The sequence below is a fragment of the Jaculus jaculus genome, chromosome 9 (assembly GCF_020740685.1).
Source record: "Jaculus jaculus isolate mJacJac1 chromosome 9, mJacJac1.mat.Y.cur, whole genome shotgun sequence".
Taxonomy (NCBI): Eukaryota; Metazoa; Chordata; class Mammalia; order Rodentia; family Dipodidae; genus Jaculus; species Jaculus jaculus.
In genome coordinates, this window is record NC_059110.1 from 89,858,807 (window position 1) to 89,883,217 (window position 24,411).

At 42.8% G+C, this 24,411-nt stretch overlaps 1 protein-coding gene across 1 annotated transcript in view; it reads left to right on the forward strand.

The window, feature by feature from the left end:
* Positions 1 to 962: 962 nt before the first annotated feature.
* The window catches only part of Psmd11 (proteasome 26S subunit, non-ATPase 11), a 59,139-nt gene continuing 35,690 nt past the window's right edge, over positions 963 to 24,411 (forward strand). The window contains exons 1-3 of the mRNA XM_004664579.3: positions 963 to 1,095; positions 3,581 to 3,682; positions 17,452 to 17,576. Of these exons, the coding sequence (XP_004664636.1) occupies positions 1,005 to 1,095; positions 3,581 to 3,682; positions 17,452 to 17,576 (318 nt within the window). The 5' untranslated portion in view covers positions 963 to 1,004. The remainder of the gene's footprint in view (positions 1,096 to 3,580; positions 3,683 to 17,451; positions 17,577 to 24,411) is intronic.

Sequence of the window (24,411 nt, forward strand, 5' to 3'; positions counted from 1 at the left end):
AGGCTTCATTCCCCAGAATCCAAGCAAGCTGATTGCACAAGTTGGCACATGTGTTAGAGTTCCTTTCCTGTGGCTGGAGGCCCTGGCATGCCCATTCCCTCTCTCATAAATAAATATAAAATAGTTTTTAGAAAGGTGACATATATGAATTGCTATATCCAGTCACAGAGAAACACGGTGTCAGGTCCCTTTTATAGGATAACACATTCCATTTCTGTACTGTTCTCACCTTGAAAAAAAGGTCTCCCTCATATTGAACTACCTCCATATAGTTTAAGCAACTTCCTTCCGCTTAACCCTCAATGATCACATAGGATGTCTTTTCCTTTTCGCAGATATATGAGTATAGCTGAAGGAATTGTAACTGGAGCTATGGGAAGAAAATTCGCTGTTTTCAGCTAGGGAATTGAGTTGAACCTTCTGTCTGAATCCCAAGAAGTCACTGAGTGAGTGAAGGGGTCAAAGATGATTTCCACTTTATAACGTGCGCCTCTTATGGAAGACTGAGTAGATGGGGCAGATAGTTTTCTGTGACATCAGTGGGTTTAGCCACGTTGAGTACGGTATTCAAGCCTGGAAAGGAAATGTAGGTAGACATTTGAATGCATTTGAATGGTACTATTCCTTGCCACTGAGCGGGCACTGTAAGGTCGTCAATCGCCACCAATAACTGGAGAACGTGGACACTGAAAAGAAAGGCACAAATAGCTTTTCAGTAAGCACTCAGGCAGGCTCTGACAGACCTGTCTGCGGAGCTCCGCGCCCCGTCTATGCCTTCGCGGGTGGCCACGAGGTGGCGCCGGGGAGTCAGCAATCCCACCCGCGGTGAAGCCCCTACCCTCACCCTCACGGTCCTATCCGCCGCACGGAAACTACAACTCCCAGGGTGCTCTGGGACGCGAGGCCGAGGTGGAGACCTCGGGGCCGGGACGTGAAGGCGGGTCTTCCGGGTATGTGTTTCCGGCGTCGGCGGCCGCGGCCGGGGACGGTGTGAGAGCGGTAAGATGGCGGCCGCAGCGGTGGTAGAGTTCCAGAGAGCCCAGTCTCTACTCAGCACCGACCGGGAGGCCTCGATCGACATCCTCCACTCCATCGGTAAAGTTTGATGCGTCGCCCCCGCCCCCCGCGGTCCCGCCGGTCCGGCTCAGCCTATGGTCGGCCGGCGGCGGCGGAGAGGGGCCGGGCTCGCCGGCGGTGGTGCTGCTGACTCACTGTGTGTGCGTGTGTGTATGTGTGTGTGTGTGTGTGTGTGTGTGAGAGTGAGGGGGCCGGGCCGGGCCGGGGGGCGCGCAGGCCGCTCGGGGGCTCCCGGAATCCCTCCGGCTGCCGGTGCGGCGGGAAGCCCCGGGGCAGCCCGTGCGTCCACCTGCTGGCTGCTGACTCACGGTGGGCACGGCGCGGGCTGGAGCGAGGGCCCGGCCGGGGGGCCCCCACCTCGTCAGCCCGGTCCCCGCGCTGGGGGCCCCGTCCGAGCCGGGGCGCGACCGCCGGGAGCCGTGCTGGCCGGGGCGCGTTGACGGCCCCGGGGCTTGGCCGGCGTTTCCCGCCGTGGTTGTCGGGGGCCGTGGGCTGCCCGGCCGGGCGGGCGCTCGCGCTCCTCTCGGAGTTAAGTTGTGCCGGGCGGGACGCCGGGGGGGGGCTGCGGCTTCGCCCGACCCCCGGCCACGCGCGCCCGGGACCCGGCGGAGGTGACGCGGGCGGGGGGCGCGCACCTCTCGCCGGCCCGGCGGACGGTGCCGGTGGCAGCGCCGGTGACTCAGTCCTCCCGCTCTCCTCCGGACGGCCGCGAGCTTACTTTCGCGAAGTTGGTTGTCAGCCGGGGGACTTCGGGGAACTCGTCGGTACGGGCAGAGGCTGCACGTGGCCGGAGCGGGGGGGGGGGGGGGAAGAGATTTTTTTTCCCTTTCTTTCTCAACACGGTGGTGTGATGACTTCTTGTCTTAAAACACTGCGCTCAACAGGAAAGTTGAAATAGGAGCTCCAAGTCAGTCGCCTTTCCTGGGATTCGGGTGTGAACAGAAAAAAAAAAAAGTTGATGTTGACGGAGAAGGCTTTTTGATGCTCAGCCCCAGGAAAGGTTCTGTTAGGGCATGGGCTTCCTTTTCGTAGTACTGTGATCTTTCAAAAATGTAGCTTGAGAAGATTCAGATTGGATCAACAAGTAGTATGAGAATGTGCAACTGCAGGATGTTAGTGTCTGTTTAATCTGTGGAATTTCGACACTTGCACAACGAGAGGATGACAAGATCTTGGTGTCCTTTATCTTTGGGCCTACCAGAGAAGGACAGGAGACAGTGGTCAAAATGTATCTTTGCAGGAATTTTGGTGCTAAAGTGTTGCATTTTGAAGTGTGGATCTTTAGTCACTTAAGAGAAGTGGAGCATTTGAGTGGGCTTAGTCACTGTTAAATACGCATTTCTATTCTGTGAGCACACACTAATATCTAGAACTAATGTGAGTAGCATTAATGCTAACTTTTTCTTGGTGCCAAGTACATAATAGTTTTCCTAAAGTTGAAATTACTGATAACGTTGCCATTAGGGTATTTCTTGCTTGCTCACTGTACTACCAGAGGCTCCCAGAAGCTTTCCTGTTAGAGCAAGCTTGAGTCATGATGGTTGACAGCCTTACTTTTTCTGCACTTCCATCATGGAGTATCATAACTTCGGTTTTTGTCAAGTCATGATGCTTTATAAAAGAATTGGTAACTAGTCATGGTCACTAAAATTAGCACTACAAACTTGGAGAGGCCATTTGATGTTCAAGTATTTGAATAATTATTAACGGTTGAAAGTGGGACAGAGAGCAGAAAATTATTTTAACATAACCTGAACTCATTATAAAGTGGCATTCCATCCTGTGTGTAACTTCTCAGGACCATGCTGAAGGTCCATAGTTTGTTTCAGAATGATTTTATAGAGGTCTTTAATCCTAACACACCTACCAGCTGAAACTTTCCAAGGATTTAAAGTTTACTGAAGGACTTTTGACTTTATGTACTAATCACTAACTTTGATATTTGACTGTAGCTTGTGACAGGTAAATGCATAAACATGTTTTCTGTCTTCATAGAACATAGTGACTAGCAAGAGCCTCACCACCATAAGTGTGAAGGATTTGTTGTAAGTTTGCTTAAACTTAAGCAAATGCAGCAGACATCTCAGTGTCTAGGGATAAGGGGATTTCTGCTGGATTGTACGAAAAGGTCCACTTAAAATCAAAGACAGGAATCTTTTAATGATTAACACAAGGCAGTCCTAGCATACATGATTATTTTACTTTTCATTATAGGGAGTTTTTTTTTCTTTCTTATTTGCCTGGTTCTCTTAAAGCTATCTTTTGGTCAATATGAGTTTGTAATGGATCTTTTTTGTTTGTTTGTTTTTTGTTTTTCGAGGTAGGGTTTCACTCTAGCTCAGGCTGACGTGGAATTCACTATGTAGTCTCATGATAGCCTCGAACTCATGGTGATCCAACTACCTCTGCCTTCCAAGTGCTGGAATTAAAGGCGTGTGCCACCACGCCTGGCTTGGATCTTTTTTTATTCATAATGTTAAGAGAGTTCATTTTCTCCTCACAGTGAAGCGTGACATTCAGGAAAATGATGAGGAGGCAGTGCAGGTCAAAGAGCAGAGCATCCTTGAACTGGGGTCTCTCCTGGCGAAGACTGGACAAGCTGCTGGTAAGTGTGACCAGTGGATTGTATCTACACTACCTTTATCTGAAATGCCAAATGAACTTCTGCTTGTTAAACATGGGACTGCATGTAACACGCAGTTCATTTGTGGTGTAATTCAGTTTTATCTTCTTGGCACTTGTTGAGCTTGTCTTGCAGCAGGACATTAGATCTTTAAATCTAATTCAATGCTACATTATTACTAATACATATATATATATATATATATATATATATATATATATACATATATATATATATGTAAGTAAATATATTATGTATTTGGCTTTTCGAGGTAGGGTCTCTCACTAGCCCAGGTCGACCTGGAATTCACTATGTAATCTCAGGCTGGCCTTGAACTCACAGCAGTCCTTCTACCTCTGCCTCCCCAAGTGCTGGGATTAAAGGTATGTGCCACCATGCCCAGCTTTTTTTTTTTTTTTTTTTTAATTTTTATTTTTTGAGGCTGGGTCTCACTTTAGCCTAGGCTGATCTGGAACTCACTGTGACCCAGGTTGGCCTTGAACTCAGTGATCCTCCTGCCTCAGCCTCCTCAGTGCTGGGATTAAAGGTTTGTGCTCCCATGCCTGGTGTGATGCAATTTTATTGTATAGATGAGGGAAAGTCTTTTTTCTAGTGGGAGGGTATAGTGATTTGTGATTTGGTTCTGAGTTTTGAATTCTTACTCTTTCTTTACATGTGAGCAGCAGCAAACTTCAGTTATTCAATGAGTAGATATGATGTGCTGAAGAAGGGTACTGACTTTAGGCCTTTTCTTGAAAATGACTATGGATTTTTTTGTTGTTGTTGTTTTGTTTTTGGTTTTTCGAGGTAGGGTCTCACTCTGGACCAGGTTGACCTGGAACTCACTCTGTAGTCTCAGGGTGGCCTTGAACTCGTGCCGATACTCCTGCCCCTGCCTCATGAGTCCTGGGACTAAAGGCGTGCACCACCATGCTCAGCTGTGACTATGGATTTTTAAAAATTAAACATTTATTTATTTGACAAAGAGAAAGAGATAGAGAAAGAGGCTTATATATAGAGAGAGATGCCAGGGCCTCTAGCCACTGCAAATTAACTCCAGATACATGCATGTGCCATGTGCATCTGGCTTACATGGGTACTGGGGAATCGAACTTGGGTACTTAGGCTTTGCAGGCAAGCACCTTAACTACTAAGCCATCTCTCCAGCCCTACTATGGATTTAAAACAAACAAACAAAAAAACCCCAAACATTATTTATTTAATTATTTGAAGGTTTTAAATTTCTCCCCCAAGGTAGGGTTCTCACTGTAGCTCAGGCTGACTTGGTCCTCACTCTGTAGTCCCAGACTGGCCTTGAACTCATGACGATCCTCCTCCCTGTGGGATTAAAGGTGTGTACCACCATGCTGGGCTCTTTAATTGAGAAAGAGAGAGAGAGAGATAGAGAGGGAGGGAAGGAAGAAGGGAGGGAAGGAGAGAGAAAGAGAGACAGTAAAAAGGTGCACTAGGGCCTCCTGCCACTGCAAATGAACTCCAGATGTACTGTGTAATTGAACCATGGCTGTCAGGCTTTGCATGCAAGTTCCTTTAACTGCTGAGCCCTCTCTCTAGCCCACTGATTTTGTATCCAGGTGACTTACTTTTCTTTTTCTGATTCAGAATGAATAGGACGTTATTAACTGGTGCTACTTCCCTGTTGGTATCTGGGTGCTTCATGCATTCTGTTGTTCACATGATACAGTTGTAATTGAAACATTGATTGGCTCGGCTTGAAATGATATTCTTTTTTTTTTTTTTTTGGTTGTTTTGGTTTTTCGAGGTAAGGTCTCACTCTAGCCCAGGCTGACCTGGAATTCACTATGTAGTCTCAGGCTGGCCTCCAACTCACTGCAGTCCTCTTCCCTCTGCCTCCCAAGTGCTGGGATTAAAGGTGTGTGCCACCACACCTGGCCCTTGAGGTGATATTCTGATGATGGGTGTGTTGTTGGAATGAGGAGAGAGTCCTGTTGACCAGAAAGGGCCTTTGACCAGTCAAGTAGTATTAGAAGAAGTTTTGCTTAACTTTCAACTTTTTGTCAATTTTAAAGTGAATTTAGAGCTTATTTGTTTAGTATGGAATGAGCGCTAGTAAATGACCTCATGAATTACCTTCCTCAAGGTAAGGAGGATTACTTTTCCTCTGGGTTATGTAGTTAACCAAGAGAAAGATAGAGATAATACAGCAAAATTTCTTGAGCTGGAGAACTAATATCTTTTGTAGTTACTTAAACTTTTGTTTTGTTTTTGAGGCAGGATCTCACTAGCCCAGGCTCACCTGGAATTCATAGTGATCCAACTATCTCAGCCTACTGGAGTGCTGGGGTTAAAGGTGTGAGCCACCCCATCCACTGAATTTACCTTTTTAATTACTGGATCAATCAATAGAAAGTTGAGTAAAGAGTTATGAAGTTTTGAGATTTACATGGTCCCTTTATTTAAAGTATCATTTAAATTTTTTTTTTTTTTTTTTTTTTTTGATTTTCAAGGTAGGGTTTCACTCTAGCTCAAGCTGACCTGGAATTCACTCTGTGTCCTCAGTGTGGCCTTGAACTCATGGAGATCCTCCTGTCTCTGCCTCCTGAGTGCTGGGATTAGTGTTACTATGCCTGGCTTCATTAAAAATTTTAAAAAGTATATTTTATTTATTTACATATGAGAGAGATTGAAGCGGGGGGTGGGGAGAAGCAGAGAGAGAATATGGGCGCGTCAGGTCCTGCCATTGTAAACAAACACCAGCTGCCTGTGCCACCTTATGCATCTGGCTTTACGTGGGTACTGGAGAATCTAACCTGGCTCTTTAGGTGTTTCAGGCAAGCATTTTAACCACTGAGTCGTCTCTCCAGCCCCTAAAAGATCTTGTTTTTTTTTTTGGTTTTCCAAAGTAAGGTCTTGCTGTAGCCCAGGCTGACCTGGAATTTACTATGTAGTCTTAGGCTGGTCACAAACAGCAATCCTCCTACTCCTGAGTGATGGGATTAAAGCATGTACCACCACACTTGGTGAGAGTGTTGGGGAGGAAGGGAGGGAAAGAGGGAGAAAGAATATGGGCACATTAGGGCCTCTAGCTGCTGCAAAGGAACTCCAGACGCATGTGCCACTTTGTGCATCTGGCTTTGCATGGGTACTGAGGAATTGAACTTGAGTGATTAGGCTTTATGGGCAAGCACCTTAACAGCTGGGCCATCTCTCCAGCCCAGCTAAAAAAAAAAATATTTGAGAGAGATAGACAGAAAGACACAGACATAAAGTATGGCCTCCTGCCAGGTGCATGCAAATGAACTCCAAATGCATGTACCACTTTGTGCTTATGGCTTTATGTAGGTACTGGCATATCAAACCTGGGTCGTCAGGCATTACAAGCAAGCTCCTTAATACCTGAGCCATCTCTTCAGCTGCATTGGGTTTTTACATGGCACTGGAGATCAAATTCAGGTTCTTAAGCTTGTATAGGAAATGCTGTTACCCACTAAGCCATCTCTCCAGTCCCAGCATTATTATCTATCCTCCCCCCTTTCCTCCTCCCCGTGTGTGTGCTTGTGCCACAACACACATGTGGAGCTCAGAGGACGACATTTGCACAGGGTCTCTCACTCATATTGTTCACCATTGTGTTGGACAGGCCATTTGGCCCTTGAGGTTTGTTGGAAATTGTTTCTCCACTTCCATTCTTGTATGAGTATGCTGAGATTAGATACTGTTGCTACAATATCCAGCTTAATGTGTGATCTGGAATGGAACTCAGGTATTCTTGTTTGTGTGGCAAGTGCCATCACACATGGTTTAGCATATGAGGAAAAGTTGATAACTCATCCAAGTTCCCTTAGGTAATTATTCTGGAGCTAGGATTTGAAACTGTGTAGTCCCACTTCAGAGCTTTTGGCCTCATTGCTTAATGGTTATTGCTTTTCTGTAGTTATCTAAGGATTGTCAGTGATGGGTAGTATTTATTCATCATAGATTAACATCCCTCTATGTAGTATATTTATAGATTCATTTGACTTATCACTTAATGTGACCTTGGAATTCCAAAACGTTTGTCCATACCAAATATGAATCTATAATTTTTCTGAAAGTATTACAAAGCCAGGTAAAATGATTTAAGAATTTTCTGATGTTAAATATCTAAATGTCTGCTTTCCTCCAGTGGAATGGCTAGTTAAAAAGCATGCCTAGGTCTCATTTCCTTAGAAGTATGTGCTCAACCATGTTTATTGCTGCTCTATTTATAATAGCTGGGAAATGGAACCAGCCTAGATGTCCCTCAACTGATGAGTGGATAATGAAGATGTGGCACATTTATACAATGGAGTTCTACTGAGTGGTAAAGAAAAATGAAGTTACGAAATTTGCAGAAAAATGGATGGATCTGGAAAGGATTGTACTAAGTGAGGTAACCCAGGCCCAGAAAGCCAAGTGCCACATATTCTCCCTCATATGTGGATCCTAGCTACAGATGATTGGGCTTCTGCGTGAGAATGAAAATACTTAGTAGCAGAGGCCAGTAAGTTAAAAAGGAGACATAAAGGGAAGAGAAAGGAAGGGAGGAGGGTACTTAATAGGTTGGTATTGTATATATGTAAGTAGAATGATTGAGATAGGGAGGTAATATGATGGAGAATAGAATGTCAAAGGGGAAAGTGTGGGGGGCTAGGGAGGGTATTACCATGGGATTTTTTTTAAAAATCATGGAAAATGTTAATAAAAATTAAATTAAGAAAAATAATTTAGTGGAGATAGACAAAGGTCAAGGACAGGAAGATAGGCGATGGAATGAGGTTAGCATCAAAGCGGGGATGGCTCTGAGGGTGTAGAATGGTTCTTCAGTGCCAGGGCCATAATATAAATGGTAATAAAATATTGTTTACGTTTTTACATCCAAAAAAAAAAAAAAAAAAAAAAAAGCATGCCTAGGGGCTGGAGGGATGGCCCAGCAGTTAAAGGTGCTTGCTTATAATGCCTGATGGCCTGGGTTCCATTCCCCAGTACTCATGTAAAGCCAGATGCACAAGGTGTTGCATGCATTGGAGTTCATGTGCAGTGGTGGGGAGGCCCTGACATGCCCATGTAGGAGGATTGCTATGCGTTCAAGCCCAGCCTGAAACTACATAGTGAATTCCAGGTCAGCTTGGGATAGAATGAGGCCTTATCTTGAAGAACAAAAAAAAAAAAAAAAAAAAAAAAAAAGTTATATTGAACGTGGTCACACCTGTTCACTTCAGTGTCATCTGTGATTGCTTTTGTACAACAATGACTCAGTTGAGAAGCTGCCATTGACTGAGTCTGTCTAACTTGCAAAGCCAAAAATCTTTGCTATCTGGCCTTTCACAGAACAAGTTTGACATCTTGTATAGTAGAATAATGGCAGACTATATATTTGCTGTAAGCAGGATGTTTGAATATTTTCATAATATTAACACAGGTACAGGTTATGAATTAATTTGTTTTAATTTTTTATTGGTATTTTCCATGATTATAAAAAAAATCCCATGTTAATTCCCTCCCCCCCCACACTTTCCCCTTTGAAATTCCATTCTCTATCATATTACCTCCCCATCTCAATCATTGTACTTACATATTGTTTTAATTTTTTTTTGAGGTAGGATCTCACTCTAGCTAAGGCTTTACCTGGAATTCACTCTGTTGATGTAGGCTGATCTCAAGCTCATGGAAATCCTCTTACTTCTGCCTACCTCTTTTTCTCCATCAAATAAATAATAAATAAATAAATAAATAAATATATAAATAATACATAATGTGCGCGCGTGTGTGTGTGTGCACGACACACACACACATACAGACTGGAGAGATGGCTTAGCAGTTAAGGTGCACTTGTGTGTAAAACCTAAGGATACAGATTTGATTCCCCAATACCCATGTAAGCCATGTATCTGGAGTCTGTTTGCAGTGGCTAGAGGCCCCAGTGTGCCCATTCTTTCCTTTTTTGTTTGGTTTTTCGAGGTCCACTCTAGTCCAGTCTGACCTGCAATTAACTATGTAGTCTCAGAGTGACCTTGAACTCATGGTGATCCTCCTACCTCTGCCTCCCGAGTTAAAGGCATGCGTGACCACACCTGTCGCAGTATTTCTATCTACCTCTTTCTCTCAAATAAATAAGTGTGTGTGTGTGTGTGTGTGTGTGTGTGTGTGTAAATCCTAGCACTTGGGAGGCAGAGGAAGGAGGATTGCTGTGAGTTTTAGGCCACGCTGAGATTACAGAGTAAATTCCAAGTCAGCCTGAGTTAGAGTGAAATCCTACCTTGAAAAACCAAAAAAAGAAAGAAGAAATATATGTGTATGTGTTTGTGTGTATATTATTTAAAGTGAGCCGAGTGACTGTCCAAAACATACTAATAAATGAATCATTTGCCAAATTGAAGAGAAGACTTGTCATATCACAGGGAGCTATCCCTGTTTCTCTGGTCAGCAGCCTGCATCATGCTTGAAGCTATTTTAGAAGGCTTGCTTATTTTTGTACAGTAGAGGACAGAATTAAGATTCACAGTTACTGCCAAATCCAGGAAGATTAAATTCAGTTGTGATAAGAATAAAGTTGCTGGGTATGGTGGCGCACGCCTTTAATCCCAGCACTTGGGAGGCAGAGGTAGGGGGATCGCCATGAGTTCGAGGCCACCCTGAGACTCCATAGTGAATTCCAGGTCAGCCTGGGCTAGAGTGAAACCCTACCCCGAAAAACCAAAAAAAAAAAAAAAAAAAGAATAAAGTTATATACTTGAAATATTTATCAAAACAGAGGGGCTGAGGAGATGGCTCAGTAGTTAAAGATACTTGCTTGCAAAGCTTGCCAACCCTGGCTCAGTTTCCCCAGTCATGCACATAAAGTTGGATGCAGAATGATTTGTTTGCAGTGGCCTGGGCCCTCGGGCATGCACATACCCACACACATAAATGACATAAGCCCCCAGAAAATGGCAAATTACCTGCTTTTACATGTCTGTGCAAAAGAAAACCTTTAAAAAAAGAAAGAAAAATAAAACTGTTGGGCTGGAGAGATAGCTCAGCAGTTAAAGGCATTTGCTTGCAAAACCTGATGGTCTGGGTTTGATTTTCCCAGTACCCATGTAAAGCCACATGCACAAAGTGGCACAGGCATCTGGAGTTTTTTTTTTTTTTTGCAGTGGCAAGAGGCCCTGGCGTGTCCATTTCTTCTCTGTCGTTTTCTCTCTCTCTCTGCTTGCAAATAAATAAAAATATCAAAAACAAACAAAAAGCCGTAATGGACTGACTCAGTCTGATTCAAGAATACTAATGGAAAAGGTTAAACATGCTGTCTTGTAGCTGAATGTGGTGATACAGGTAGACAGCAGTCAGGAATCTGAGGTTGGAGATTTGTGAATTTAAAGCCAACCTGGGCTACGTAGATCCTGTCTCAAAACAATAAAACATCCCCCTTCCCCCCCAAAACAACAAAACATAACATGCTCTCTCATGCAATATATGGTAGGTAGGTCCAGAGAATTAAGCCTCTGGCCCTACTGTTAAGCCCCGCTTGGAGTATTTTCTTCAGTTTTTATTCTTTTATGAAAAGCCTTGTTCAGAGAAGGGCTACCAAGGGGATAAATAATGTAGAGAGGAGGCTTAGCACTTAAGGTCTACAAAGCCAAAGGACTCAGGTTTGATTCCCTAGGACCCATGTAAAGCCAGATGCATAAGGTGGCATATGCATCTGGAGCTCATTTGCAATGGCTGGAGGCTCTGGTGCACCTATTCTCTTTATCTGCCTCTTTCTGTCTCTCAAATTAGCATATAAATAAAATATTACAAAAAGAAACAGGACATTAGAAGAAAAACTGAAATTGCTGAAGATGTTTAACTTGGGGAAAGTTAAGGAAATGTAAATGATATCTTTTAAGTATTTGAAATCATGTGGAATGAGGTAAATCGATTTTTGTTTCAAAAAAGAGCCACCCTGAGACTACAGAGTGAATTCCAGGTCAGCCTGAGCTAGAGTGAGGCCCTACCTTGAAAAAACAAAAAACAAAACAAAAAAAAAGAATGGAAGGATGGCTTAGTGGTTAAGATGTTTGCCTCAAAGCCAAAAGGACCCAGGTTCGATTCCCCAGGACCCATGTTAGCAAGCTGCACAAGGGGGTGCACGCATCTGGAGTTAGTTTGTTTTGGCTGGAGGTCCTGCGTGCCCATTCTCTCTTCCCCCCCATTCTCTGTCAAATAAATATATAAATAAATAACATTTTTTTTAATCAAAAAAGAATGGAGCCGGGTGTGGTGGTGCATGGCTTTAATCCCAGCACTCAGGAGGGCAGGTAATGAGTTTGAGGCTACTCTGAGACTCGAGACTCCATAGTGAATTCCAGGACAGTCTGGACCAGTGAGACGTTGCCCTGAAAAACCAAAAAAAAGAAAAAGGAAAGCATAGCTAGTTTAATCAACCATTGATTAAGCTGTTTTCTGTATAGTTTAGTCACTAGAAATCATTTGTTCAAATATAGTAGAAAATATGGGAGAAGGGACATTGTAACAGGCCACTTCTAAAAACAATGATGGCTGGAGAGATGGCTTAGCGGTTAAGGTGCTTGCCTGCAAAGCCAAAGGACCCAGGTTCAATTCCTTAGGACCCGCTTAAGCCAAGGGGTGCACACATCTAGAGTTCATTTTCAGTGGTTGGAGGCCGTGGCATGCCCATTCTCTCTCCCCCTGCCTATGTCTCTTTTATAAATAAATAAATAAATAAATAAATAAATAAATAAATAAATAAATAAAATGTTTAACAAAATATGATGAAACAGGAGAATTCCTTTAATTCTAGCACTTGGGTGGTAGAGATAGGAGGATCATTGTGAGTTTGAAACAAACAGCCCCTACCAACAGTAATGAGCTAAGTGGTAGAATGCTTTTCTGTCATTCGCAAAATCTTGGTTTCATCCTTAGCACCACCACATCCCTTCCCAATTCAATATGATTGTATAATATAATTGAAAAGTACATAGGGTGTTACTCTGTAGCTCAGACTGTCCTCATTCTCAAATTCACTGTCTCAAACTTACTCATGGTGGTCCTCCTGCCTCAACCTCCAGAGTGTTGGGATTATAGGTGTGCACCACCATATCCAGCTAGGATTGTTTTCCTCCAGGTATGAAGTCTCACTCTATCCCTAGCTGACCTGGACCTCACTCTATAAATGTAGACTGGCCTTGAACTCATGGTGATCATCCTACCTCTGCCTCTTCAGTGCTGGGATTAAAGGCATGCACCCAGCCCCAGCTAGGATTTCTTTTTTTAAGGCAGAAGGATTTAATTGCTTAAAGATTTCATCCATCATGGTAGGGGAAACATGGGGTAAAGCAGAGCTATTCAAGTCATGCAGACAGGAAGTCAAAAGTACTACACAAAATGGAGTTTAAGGGACAAAGTCACTGTAGACTGGACTTAGCATGGAAGACTGAACTTCAGATTGCTGGGAACATGCCTCAGAGGGTAAAAGCGCTCTCAAAGCCTGCTGGTCTGAATTCAAGTTCCAAGTTACGCATGTAAGCTGGACACAAAAAATGTTACAAGTATTTGGTGTTCATTTGTAGTGGCAAGAGCCCCAGAGTGCCCAGATACATATGCACACTCGCGTACACACACACACACACACACACACACACACACACACACACACACACCATTCATTCAGCAGTTAAAGGCACTTGCTTACAAAGTATGACTCTCAGGTTCGATTCCCACATACCCTTATAAAGCCAGATATATATAATGGTGCATGCATCTGGAGTTCCTTTGTAGCAACAAGAGGCCCTGGTAATCTCTCTCTCTCTTGCAAATAAAAATATTAAAATTAAAAGTAATTACTGTTTTATTTATTTATTTATTTTGAGGTAGGGTCTCAGTCTAGCCCAGGCTGACCTGGAATTCCTTATGTAGTCTCAGGGTGGCCTTGAATTCATGCCGATCCTCCTACCTCTGCCTCCCGAGTGCTGGGATTAAAGGCATATGCCACCAGATCTGGCTTATTGTTATATTTATTTTTTTTAATTAAAATTTTTTTTGTTATTTTTATTTATTTATTTGAGAGTGATAGAGAGAAAAAGAAGCAGATAGAGAGAGGGAGAGAGAATGGGTGCATCAGGGCCCCCAGCCACTGCAAATGAACTCCACAGATGCGTGGGCCCCGCTAAGCCATCTCTTCAGCCCATATTTATTGAGGGGAGTACAGAATCAAGGAAAGATGCCCTTGTGGCTTGAGAGCCCACGTGGAGTGCCTGGGAAAACGGTGGAGAAAAAAAGAGAAGTTCAGAGAGCTCCTGCCATGTGTGGAGAGTAAGGGCTAGAGGGATGGGGGCTCTCCTTAGCCCAATAGGAGAGGGCTGAAGAGGAACTCATCAGCAAGTGTAAGTTCAGGGAGGTCAGGCAGCACAGAGACTGTGTCTTCCCCTTGCAAATGTATTTGTAATCTTATGGTGGTAGGCACTACCTTCCAGCTTAGGTGAGCCAGAGGGACAGCTTTTTTTTTTTTTTTTTTTGAGGTAGGGTTTCACTCTAGCTCAGGCTGACCTGGAATTTACTAATTGTCTAGGGTGGGCTTGAACTCTTTGTGCTCCTCCTACTTCTGCCTCCCTAGTGCTAGGATTAAGAGCATGTGCCACTGTGCCCGGTCTTAATTTTTCTTTGTTTGTTTGTTTTTGAGGTAAGGTTTCGTTCTAGCTCAAGCTAGCCTGGAATTTGCTGTGTAATGTCAGGCTGGCCTTGAACTCATGGCAATCCTCCTACCTCTACCTCCCAAGTGCTGGGATTAAAGGTGTGCACCATCTTGCCAGGCTAAAAATAGTTTTTTATTTTTATTTGTTTGAGAGTGACAGAGAGAGAAAGAGGCAGATAGATAGAGAGAATGGGTGTGCCAGGGCCTCCAGGCACTGCAAATGAACTCCAGACACGTGTGCCCCCTTGTGCATCTGGCTAACGTGGGTCCTGGGGAATCGAGCCTCACACTGGGGTCCTTAGGCTTCATAGGCAAGCGCTTAACCACTAAGCCATCTCTCCAGCCCATTTTTAATTTTAAGGTAGGGTCTCACTCTAGCTCATGCTGACCTGGAATTCACTATGTGGTCTCAGGGTGGCCTCAAAGTCTGAGCAATCCTCCTACCTCTGCCACCCAAGTGCTTGGATTAAAGGTGTGTGCCACCATGTCTGGCTAACAACAATTTTTTATTGTTTATTTTTATTTATTTTTTTGGATTTTTTTTTGTTTGTTTTTCGAGGTCGGGTTTCACTCTAGCCCAGGCTGACCTGGAATTCACTATGGAGTCTCAGGGTGGCCTCGAACTCACAGCGATCCTCCTACCTCTGCCTCCCAAGTGCTGGGATTAAAGGCATGTGCCACCACGCCCGGCTTTTTTGTTTTTTTTTTTTGAGGTAGGGTTTCACTCTAGTCTAGGCTGGCCTGGAATTCACTCTGAATTCTCAGGGTGGCCTTGAACTCATGGTGGTCCTCCTACCTCTGCCTCCTGAGTGATGGGATTAAAGGGTGTGCTACCATGCCTGGCTAAAAACAGTTTTTTTTTAAAATATATAAAATTTATGGGTCAAAAGATGGGAAGATAATTACATGGGGCTTGTGGCATGAGGGCAGCTTGAAAAAAAGAGTGTAGTATATGGGTTGGGCATGATAACGTACATCTTTAATCCCAGCACTTGGGAGGCAGAGGTAGGGGGATCACTGAGTTTGAGGCCAGTCTGAGACTACATAATGGATTCCAGATTAGCCTGAACAAGAGCGAGACCTGCCTGGGGGGGAAACGTGTGTAGTATTTGTGAGGGTGGATAAGAGCAGGATAGGAAAATTTCTCAAGATTTCAAGAGATTGGCAGTCAAAGGTCAGTAATTGGGAGCAAAGGGGATGAACTTCTTCATTCTGTATAGTGTTCCTTTAGTACACACCTCATAGTCCTGTGCATCTTCTGACTATTCAGGTAGGTGAGGATTTCAAGGACATTGGATTGGCACTCTCAGGAGGGTGAGGTTTGCTTGTCCTGGATAGTGAGTGTTCTCAGGAGGGTGAGTTGGAGAATATTAAAAAGATAGTGGCACTAAGGTAACTTCAACCTACATTCTAAAAATAGTTCCTTAGTTGTTTAGTTAAAACATTGTCTAATTTTTGTTATTTAGCAAGCATGTCTTTACTGTTTCTAAAGTCATTCCCTTAGAATTCCTATACTGCTCTATTTTACAAGGAGGAGAAGAAGAAAGCTGTATAGTGGCCACTCTTTTTAGTTATAAGACTTCAAGTTTTGTAGATTAATAAAGAATTTAAAAAATATATAGTAAAATTTTAAGGGCAAAACTTCTCAACTTTGTGAAAAGTTTATTTAGAAGGGTGCCAATGGAAGCATTACTATCGAAAGGCCCCTGTCTGACTGGGCTGGGTAGTGCTTGCCTGTTTTCCTAGCACCAGAGAGATGGAGGCAGGAGAATTAGGAGTTTAAGATCATCCTTAATTACATAGTTGATGGCCAGCCTCGCACATAGGAGATCCTGTCTCAAAAACAAAAAAAGGGGGAGGGTGCTGGGGTCTTGGCTCTTTGGATAGTGCTTGCTGTGTAAGCCTGACAAACCTGAGTTTGGTTCCCTAGAACCCATGTAATGTCACATGTGTTGTGCTGCCAATGACTGTAGTACCAGCAGAACTATGGAAAGAAAGGTGGAAACAGGAGAATTCTGTGTATGTCTCTCTCTTGCAAATAAATAAATAAATGAAACAAGTAAAAAAAAATTATTTCTTGCTCTATCCCAGATTGACCTGGAATTCACTATGTAGTCTCAGGGTGGCCTTGAACTAACTCATGGTGATCCTCCTACTTATGCCTCCCGAGTGCTGGGTTTAAAGGCGTGTGCCACCATGCCTGGCTTCTTTCCTTTTTTAAAAAAAAATTATTTATTTATTAGAGAGAGGCAAAGGAAGAATGGACATTCCTGGGCCTCTAGCCACTGCAAATGAACTCCAGATGCATGCATCACCTTGTGCATCTGGCTTACATGGGTCCTGGGGAATCAAAGTTAGGTCTTTTGGCTTCACAGGAAAGCACCTTAACTGCTAAGCAATTCCTCCAGTCCTAGGTGTTTTCTTGATGGGGAGAGTGGTTGAGACAGGATTTCACACTGTAGTTGAGCCTGGTTTGGAACTTATTATTAGCACCGGCTGACCTCAGACTAATGCCAGTCCTCCTGGCTTGTTCTCCCAAGTGCTGGGACTACAGATGTGAGTTACCATGTCTGACTATTTTGGGAACTTTTTTTGTTTTCAAATGTGATGAAGGTCTCTAACCCAGGCTGACCACAATGATCCTCCACCTCTGCCTTCCGAGTGCTGGGACTAAAGTGATGCACCACCTTGCCCGATTTGGGAACTCTTTAAACTCATATTAAGTTGATTCCAGTGATATAATAGTGTTTTTATTTATGATACTGGGTCATTTTTTAATGTTGGATTAATTTCATTTATTTATTTGAGAAACAGAGAGAAAAAGAGGCAGATAGGTAGAGAATGGGCATGCCAGGGTCTCCAGCCATTGCAAATGAACTTCAGGCACATGTGTCACCTGTATATCTGCATTCTGTTGATATGGGGAATCGAACCTGGATCCTTAGGCTTTGCAGGCAAGCACCTTAGCTATTAAGTCATCCCTCTTGCCCTGGGTCAGTTTTTTTTTTTTAATGAATATAAGTTGTCACTCATATTACTGTATGTTTTTTTCTTTTCTGAATTATGTCCCACACAGAACTTGGAGGACTCCTGAAGTATGTACGACCTTTCTTGAATTCCATCAGTAAGGCTAAAGCAGCTCGTCTGGTCCGGTCTCTTCTTGATCTGTTTCTTGATATGGAAGCAGCTACAGGGCAGGAGGTAAGCTATGTTAGTTACCTAAAGTAGACAGCTAGAACAAGACTGTGTCAGTGAAGGGAACGCCTGCTTCACCATGGTAGGATATGGGAGAAGAGCTCAGAACTTACCCTGGTCAGTTTCTCTGCGTTCCAAGGCATTTGATACTTTGGGTATGTTCCATGCTTTGCTTTGTAAGTGGAGATTGTCAGTGGTCCCTGGAATCCTCATTACATCAGGGTCACAAACTGATTCTTGTCTTTGAGGTATTGTGTTGCCATACCTTTGAAATGTTTTCTGTGTCTGTAGTACCTTTCATCTTCTGTCACAGAGTTTATTAAGATTTTAAGTTTGTGGCATCCTTTCTTTGGTTGTTTTATAACTGCATACATGCCTTTATTTTTTTACTTATTTATTTTTTGGGTTTTCAGGGTAGGGTTTCACTTTAGCCCAGGCTGACCTGGAATTCACTATGTAGTCTCAGGGTGCCCTTGAACTCACAGTGATCCTTCTACCTCTGCCTCCTGAATGCTGGGATTAAAGGTGTGCACCACCACACCTGGCATACATGCCTTTATTAAGGGGCAGCTTCCATCTGTTAATGTCTCATGTGTTGGGAAGGACTAATGTTTCTGTATATGTTATTTACAAGTTCAAACCGGACTAAGCTGTTCAAAAGAGCTCTGGAATCACAGAGTTTCTTTGAGCCTTAAAGATAGCTGTATTATCAGCAATTCAGAAAAAGAGACACATAAATATTAAAGAACATTCTGTAAATTGGCAGATTCAAGAAAGGATATATTGCAGTGGCTTGAAATGTGCCTGTAGGGAGACTATAGTGGTTGCTTTTCCTGTATTAGCACTTCCTGAGTGCTTGTTGTATATCAGGTATTGTTATAGGTTGTAGGGATACAGTTGTTAAAACACAGCAACTACTCTAATGAGGATTATACTTTAACAGAGAAGGTGCATAATAAATATATATGATGTAAGATTGTATATAAAGGCAGGATTAAAATTACTAGGTAGTTGTTTCTGATTGCTATAGTTTATGTGGGATACAGGTGTGAAAGCTGTTGAAAGGCCACACAGTATATATTGAATAGAGACTTTTGGGAATCCAGGACATGTGGATGCCACTTTGGAATTGTGTCTTTTGTTAAATCTGGTTTCTTTCCTTTAAAAAACAGTCATGGGTTTTATTGACAACTTCCATAATTATAGACAACAAATCATGATTTTTTTTTTTGTTTGTTTGTTTTTGAGGTATGGTCCCGCTCTAGCCCAGGCAACCTGGAATTTGCTATGTACTCTCGAACTCACTGCTATCCTCTTACCTCTGCCTCCAGAGTTCTGAGATTAAAGACATATATTGCCATGTCTAGCTGGTTGGTTGATTGGTTTCTTTTTCTCTCTCTTTTTAAAAATATTTTATTTTTATTTATTTATTATTATTTATTTGACAGAGAAGTGGGGAAGAGAGAGAGAATGGATCTACCAGAGCCTCCAACTACTGCAAACGAATTACAGAGGCACCCTCTTGTGTATCTGGCTAACATGGGTCCTGGGGAATCGAATATGGGTCCTTTGGCTTTGTAGGCAAAATGCTTTAATTGCCAAGCCATCCCTCAAACCCTCTCTCTTTCTTAAATGTTTTGTTTATTTTATTTTATTTTGAGGTAGTGTTTCACTGTAGCTCAGGCTGACCTGGAATTCACTGTGTACTCTTTCATACTCACAGCGATTCTCCTATTGCCTCCTGAGTGCTGGAATTAAAAGTGTGAGCCACCATGCCTGGCTAATATTTTAGTTTTATTATTTTTGAGAAAGAGACAGAGAGAAAGAGATAGATATTTGGGTGGGGGCACAGAATGGGCATGCCAGGGCCTCCAGGGGCTGCAAACAAACTCTAGAGGCTTACATGGGTTCTGGGGAATTACTTGGGTACTTAGGCTTTGCAGGCAAACACCTTAACTGCTAAGCCATTTCTCCTTCCCTGGTTTCTTACCCCCCCCCCCCCCCGCAGGTAGGGTTTCATCTTAGTCCAGGCTAACCTGGAATTCACTAAGTAATCTCAGGGTGGCTTTGAACTCATGGTGATCCTCTTACATCTGCCTCCCAAGTGCTGGGATTAAAGGCTTGTGCCACCATGCCCAGCTTCTGGTTTCTTACTTTAATGATTCTTTAAATTCTAGTTATAAATTTTTTTTTTTTTTGTTTTAAGACAGAGGAGGACAACACAGGGGATGGTGGTGCACACCTTTTTTTTTTGTTGTTCATTTTTTATTTATTTATTTGAGAGCGACAGACATAGGGAGAAAGACAGATAGAGGGAGAGAGAGAGAATGGGCGCGCCAGGGCTTCTAGCCACTGCAAACGAACTCCAGATGCTTGCGCCCCCTTGTGCATCTGACTAACGTGGGACCTGGGGAACTGAGCCTCGAACCGGGGTCCTTAGGCTTCACAGGCAAGCGCTTAACCGCTAAGCCATCTCTTCAGCCCTAGTTATAAATTTTTTTTTTTTTTTTTTTTTTTTTTTTTTTTGGTTTTTCAAGGTAGGGTCTCACTTTTAGGTCAGGCTGACCTGGAACTCTCTATATAGTATCAGGGTGGCCTTGAACTCACAGTGATCCTCCTACCTCTGCCTCCCGAGTGCTGGGATTAAAGGTGTGCGCCACCACGCCCGGCTTCCTAGTTATAAATTTTATTTGTAGTTTTCAACTTTGTTTTTGACAAAACTGTTTTGTGATAGTGTATCAAACATACATAATATTTACATGGTAGCTTTTTGAACCAAAGTATTAGGATTATTATCTTTAAAATATTTTATTTACTTGAGAGAGAAAGAGGGAGGGAGGGAAAGAGATTGAGAGAGAGAAAGAATGGGTGCACCAGGGCCTCTAGCCACTGAAAATGAACTACAAATGCATGTACCACCTAGTGCATCTGGCTTATGTGTTACTGGGGAATTGTATCTGGGTCCTTAGGCTTTTTGGGCAAGCAACTTAACTGTTAAGCCATCTCTCTATCCCAGAGTTAATTATTTTTTAAAAAGTATATATTTTTACATTATTATTTTGAGAGAGAGAATGGGTGTTCCAGGACCTTCAGCTTGCAGATGAACTCCACATGTGCTCTCCCCCTTGTGGCACATGTGCAGCATTGCGTGCTTGCCTCACGGCCTCTGGTCTCAGACCTGGAGAATGGAACATAAGTTCTTAGGCTTTGCAGGCAAGCACCTTAACTGCTAAGCCATCTATCCAGCCCTTAAAAAAAATTATTTATTTATTTGCAAGGAGGGAGGGAGAGAGGGGAGGAGGAAGGGAGGGAGGGGGCAGAGGGAGAGAATGAATATGAGTATGAGAATGTATGAGAATGTGTGCCCGGGCTTTAGCCACTGCAAACTCCAGACATTGCAAATTCCCTATTACGTTGGTAATAGGGAATCAAGTTTTGGTTGTTAGGCTTTGCAAGTGCCTTAACCGTTGTTATTATTATTAGTTTTACAAAGTAGGGTCTCACTCTAGCCCAGCCTGACCTGGAATTCACTATGTAGTCTTGGTGGCCTTGAACTTGTTGGTGATCCTCCTACCTCTGCCTCCCAAGTGCTGGGATTAAAGGCATGCACCACCATGCCTGGCTCCAGCCCTAAAATTACTTTGTAAATAAACAAAAATAATTTTTAGAGCTACTGATCTTACCAAAACCTAACTTGCTTTCTAAATTGCATTTTGTATTCATGAAAGTGGCACCATATTTTGTCTGAAATAGGGCACCTTAAAATAGGCTAACTGATATATGTTGGCTTGTCACTCATTAAGTGTACTTGGAACTTTTTACATAGAAAGTTAATTATCTAAGCTCCTATTTGTTTACTGAAGTCTTTAGAACTTGTTCCATCCAATAACAAAGAGCTGGAAGTGGGTACAATTGCTTTTGTTTAATGATCTTACTCCTGTAGAAGTATACCCAACTTTTTTTTTCTTTTTCAATTTTTAAAAAAATACTTTATTTATTTTAGAGAGAGAGATACAGAATTAGGCAGGTGGGGATGGGAGAGGGGGCGGTGCCAGGGCCTCCAGCCACTGCAAACAAATTCCAGATGCGTGCACTCTGTTGTGGATCTGGCTCACGTGGTTCCTGGGGAATTGAACCTGGGTCCTTTGGCTTTGCAGGCAAATGCCTTAACTGCTAAGCCATTTCTCCAGCATCCCCTTTTTTCCCCCAACTTTTATTTATTTTTTTCAAATAAAAATTTTAAAGATCTTATTTTTACTAAATTATTTTATTTGAGAGACAGAGGGAGAGTGAGAATGTGCACGCCAGGGCCTCTAGCCACTACAAACGAACTCCAGATGCATGTACCACCAATGTGCATCTGGGTTACATGTGTCCTGGGGAATTGAACCCTGGCCCTTTGGCTTTGCAGTCAAATGCCTTAACTGCTAAGCCATCCCTCCAGTGCAATTTTTATTGACAACTTCCATAATTGTAGACAATATTACATAGTAATTTCCTCCCTCCCCCAACTTTCCCCTTTGAAACTCTACTCTATCATTTCCCCTCCCCCTCTCAATCAGTCTCTCTTTTATTTTGATGTCATGATCTTTTCCTCCTATTATGATGGTCTTGTGTAGGTAGTGTTAGGCACTGTGAGGTCATCGATATCCAGGCCATTTTGTATCTGGAGGAGCACGTTGTATGGAGTCCCCACCTCTTCCACAATGGACCCTGAGTCTAGGAAGGTGTGATAGAGATATTGCAGTGCTGAGCACTCCTCTGTCACTTCTCAGCACCGTGATGCCTTCTGAATCATCCCAAGGTCACTGCCACCTGAATAGAGAAGGTTTTCTAACCAAAAGTGAGAGTAACATTAATATATGGATATGAACATTAAGAGAAGTGCTTTCTGGACAGTTTGGTGAATACAGTATATATATTTACCAAACACCAGCAGATGTTACACCCCTAGTGCTCATGACTACCCCTGTTGTAGGTTTTCAGTCTCAGGGATGTATTCCCTCCCATGGAGTGGGCCTACAGTCAAATTAGAGAGCTGTTGATTTCTCCCATAACAGATAGGCCACTATTGCACCCGTTAGGTCATTTGGCCTGGCTGGCCAAGTATAAGGCTTTCAGTGGCCACTGCTGAGTATCTTCACTGGTTATTTCTCTCTCCCCCACTGAACTGCATGCATTGTGGCTTTTTTTTTTTTTTTTTTACCTTTCTGTCAGCTGGTCTACATGGAGGAGGTTGTTAGCTCAGCTCCAGCAGGATTTCTCAGTGGCCTTGCAGCCCAAGTATGTGGAGTCTTCAGCAATATGGTCTTACCATCTATTCCTGGTGGGAAACCAAGGGCCTTGGCAATGGCCTGTAATGTTTTGGGGGCATCAGGGACCTCCCTGGCCAACAACTCACTGGAAGATATCCGATCCCTGGCAATGAAAATTTTCTAGTAATAATCTATGGCTTCTGGGTGTTCCATTGTCCAAAAAAGTAGGTTTCCATATGATTTATTTATATCCTCTTAGATTTTAATTAGCCCTCCTTCCACCTTTCCTTTACTCAGTTTCTACCCCTGACCTCACTTAGGTCTTTTCACCCCCCCATTAATCTATTCTTCTACTTACATACATACAATTCCATTCTATTATGTCCCCCTCTCCCTTTCTATTCCCTTTATATCTCATTTCTAGCTTACTGGCCTGTGCTACCGAGTTTTATTCCTGCTCACATAGAAGTCCAATCATTTGTAGCTGGGAGCCACATATGAGAGAGAACATGTAATGTTTGGCTTTCTGGACTTGGGTTACTTCACTTAATATAATCCTTCCCAGATCCATCCATTTTCCTGCAAATTTCATACTTCATTTTTCTTTACTGCTGAGTAGAACTCCATTGTGTAAATGTGCCACATTTTCATTATGTACTCATCAGTTGGGGGATATCTAGGCTGGTTCCATTTCCTAGCTATTGTAAATAGAATGGCAATAAACATGGTTAAGCAAGTTATCTCTAAGGTTGTGAGATGAGTCCTTAGGATGTATGCCTAGGAGTGGTATAGTTGGGTCATATGGTAGATCTATCTTTAGCTGTCTCAAGAACCTCCACACTAACTTCCATAATGGCTGGACCAGATCGCTTCCCCACCAACAGTGTAAAAGGGTTCTTCTATTTCCACATCCTTGTCAGCATTTATTGTCATTTTCATGGTGGTAGCCAATCTGACAGGAGATGGAATCTCAACATAGTTTTGATCTGTATTTTTCTGATTGCTAGGATATAGAATATTTTTTTTAGGTGTTTACATGCCATTTGTATTTCTTCTTTTTGAGAAAACTATTTAGTTCTATAGCATATTTTTCAGTTGGGTTTGATTTCTTATTATTGAGTTTGTTTTTTTTTAAATAAAAGGCAGGAATGGCGGCTTATACCTTTATTTAATTTATTTATTTGGGAGAAAGAGAGGAGTGGGAGGGAAGAGGCAAAGAAAAAGAGAGAATGGGTGTGCCATGGTCTCCATGCACCCTTGTGCATCTGGCTTATGTGGGTCCTGGGGAACTGAATGGGGTCCTTAGGCTTTGCAGACAAACACCTTTAAGCACTAAGCCATTTTTCCAGCCCCCTTTTGTTTAGTTTTTTGAGTTCTTTGTATTTGCTGGATTTTTTTTTCTTTATTTTATTTTATTATTTTTTAAAATTTTTATTAGCATTTTCCATGATTATAAAAAATATCCCATGGTAATTCCCTCCCTCCCCCCCACACTTTCCCCTTTGAAATTCCATTCTCCATCATATACCTCCCCAACTCAATCATTGTACTTATATTTCCTGGATCTTAATCCTCTGTCAGATGTA